This window comes from Myotis davidii, unplaced genomic scaffold, assembly GCF_000327345.1.
Source record: "Myotis davidii unplaced genomic scaffold, ASM32734v1 scaffold125, whole genome shotgun sequence".
NCBI lineage: Eukaryota > Metazoa > Chordata > Mammalia > Chiroptera > Vespertilionidae > Myotis > Myotis davidii.
Genome location: NW_006299390.1, coordinates 805487 through 808257, shown reverse-complemented (window position 1 = coordinate 808257; position 2771 = coordinate 805487). Strand labels below are relative to the sequence as shown.

The window sequence follows — 2771 nt, the reverse complement described above, 5'->3', positions numbered from 1 at the left end:
CTTTGCCTGAGGCTATCCAGCAAAAGTCTCCCTGCAGGGCGTGGGCGGGTCGGGTCCCAGGGGATCTACAGGGCAGGGTTAGCAATTATGGCTGCTTTCAGTCTTGCCCTCAGAGGCTCTGCTTCTCAGTGTCCCAGTAATTGCTGCAAGCCCCACGGAGAGAAAGCTGCCCCAGTGTTCTGAGCGATGCCAGACAGTTCCGCTTCTTCCGTTTGTGTCTGGGTCCCTAGAGACTCGCCCGGAACTGGAGCTCAGAGCCTGAGACTCCCTCCCGATTGAAAATGACAACCGTGCCCTCAGCTGCCAGCCCGCTCCACATGCACTCTGCACCTTAGTATTTTACTTCAGCATTGCGCCTCCTCTGAGTCTCAGTATGCTTTCTCTTTCCTCCTAGTTGTAGAACTTCCACTCAGCCAGCCTTCCTGTGGTTCTGGATGATATCCGTTCCGTCTTTTAGTTGTATTTTTGAAGTGGTTGTTCAAGGCAGCAAACTCCGATGTTTACCTATGCCGCCATCTTGGTTTCCTCCACCCAGATTTAATATTTGAATAAATATCAAAATTTCCCCCAAATTGATGAAAAACATCGCATTCAAATCCAAAATGCCCACTGAACGCAATTGCTGTACACACAAAGGCCCAGACCTAGACACATACACTAATACCGCTGAAAGGCAAGACATTAACAAAAATGTAAATCAGTAAGAGGAAGAAAAATTCTATTTCTCTGCTATGTAATCCATATCTTCTATAAAATTGTTTAAAATTCTTGAAAAATTTATTTCATTCATTTCTAATAAGAGATTTTCATGTTCTCTGTCACCAAGAACCTATTAGACATTGTGCTCTATCCTTGGAATTAGAAGAAATAATATAAAATACAGGAAATAAAAACAAAGAAAATAAACATCTTACTGATGGGTTTATGATTCCTGCATATGAGATTGCTTAGTGACCAGAAGGGAAAACAAAGATGTAAAAGCACAGAAAGAAAATGAAGAAAACACTAATTTAGCAAAAAATGGTTTTTTTAAATTAAAAAATATGAACCCTAGGAAGTTGTAGTCTAATTTAAAAAATATGTTTTTATTAATCTCAAAGAGAGAGGAAGGGAGGGAGAAACATCAATGTGAGAAACATCCACAGGCCGCCTCCTGCACACACCAGACTGGGGATCACACCCATAACCTGGGCACATGCCCTGGCCAGGAATTGAGCCTGTGACCTTTCAGTGCATGGGAGGATGCCCAACCAACTGAGCCACACTTGGCTGTAGTCTAGTTTTACCTTAACATTTAAAACAAACAAACAAAAAGGTTGGACACTGAATCTGGAACTCCAGTAGCTGCTACTCAATTTGTTTTCACAATTTTCCTCAGTTATATTGAGCCAGGTGCCATTAAGAGCTAAAAATGATTCTAGAGAATCTCTTGGCTTTGGGTTCTGAGTTCTGAATTCTAGGCTCCAGCTTCTACGGACCTTGCCCGAGTCACTCAGCCTCTCAGGGCTTCTGTTTTCTTCTTTGATGCAGTTGGACTATAATTGTTATGATTCCTAAAGACTATACAAGCCTGTAATTCTGTGGGTTTTACTTTCCATCTGGCCACTCTGTGTCAGGGTAAGAACAAGCAAATAACAGCATAACCCCGGCTGGGTGGTTCAGTTGGTTGGAGTGTCGTCCTGTACACCCAAAGGTTGCGGGTTCAGTTCCCAGTCAAGGCACATAGGTAGGTTTCAGGCTTGATCTCTGGTTGGGGTGCTTATGGGAGGCAACAATTGATGTTACTCTTTCACATTGATGTTTCTCTCTTTCTCCCCACCTTCTCTTCTCTCTTAAAAAAAAAAATCAGTGAACATATCCTTAGGTGAGGATTATTTAAAAAAAAAAAAAAGACATCATAAGCCTCAGCTTGTGCAGATCCCCTTGATTTTACTACTTTTATTTTTTATTTTAAAAGAATTTGGGGGTAAAAAAAGGGAGCAGTGGCATGAACTTGAGGCAACTCATGTCATTGTTCTGAGCTTGTTTTTTTCATCCAGAAATCAGAGGGTTGCATAATTGCTTTCTAAGGCCCTTCCTAGTATGACCTTCTGTGGGACTATGGAGGTGCAGGAGTTTGGGTAACCTGTTGCCTCCCAACTGTGATGAGGCCCCTACTTAAGGACAGTTGAGTGATGCTACCCACCCCCTTTCAGCAATTGTAACTCAGCTTCTAACTAACTAGCCAGAATTTAATTGAATATTTGAGGCCTGAAATTGTTTAATCTCAGATTTATTTATTTATTTTTAATGCTAGGTTGAAGAACCGGAAGGAATGAAGATTCTTAGGTTTTCTAGTCCTATTTTTTATGGCAACGTCGATGGTTTTAAAAAATGTATCAAGTCTACAGTAAGTATTTTATCCCTAGAAATTTGGTTGCTAAGTTCCTTTAAGACAGTTCCTCATGTTGTGGTGAACCCCAACCATAAAATTATTTTCGTTGCTACTTCATAACTGTAATTTTGCTACTGTTATGAATCGTAATGTAAATATCTGATGTGCAGGATGTATTTTCATTGTTACAAATTGAACATAATGAAAGCGTAGTGATTAATCACAAAAACCATATGTAATTATATATGTGTTTTCCGATGGTCTTAGACGACCCCTGTGAAAGGGTCGTTCGACCCCCAAAGGGGTTGCGACCCACAGGTTGAGAACTGCTGCCCTAGGAGGGAAGGGCCGCGGGGGGCATTTCAGACTGAGGGGATGGCAAGGGGAAAGGCTCAGG

General features: G+C 41.6%; 1 protein-coding gene across 1 annotated transcript in view; it reads left to right on the top strand.

Annotated features, from left to right (window-relative positions):
• Positions 1 to 2771, top strand: part of SLC26A4 (solute carrier family 26 (anion exchanger), member 4) — a 52298-nt gene that overhangs the window by 39071 nt on the left and 10456 nt on the right. The window contains exon 16 of the mRNA XM_006774938.2: positions 2297 to 2389. Coding sequence (XP_006775001.1) covers positions 2297 to 2389 — 93 coding nt within the window. The remainder of the gene's footprint in view (positions 1 to 2296; positions 2390 to 2771) is intronic.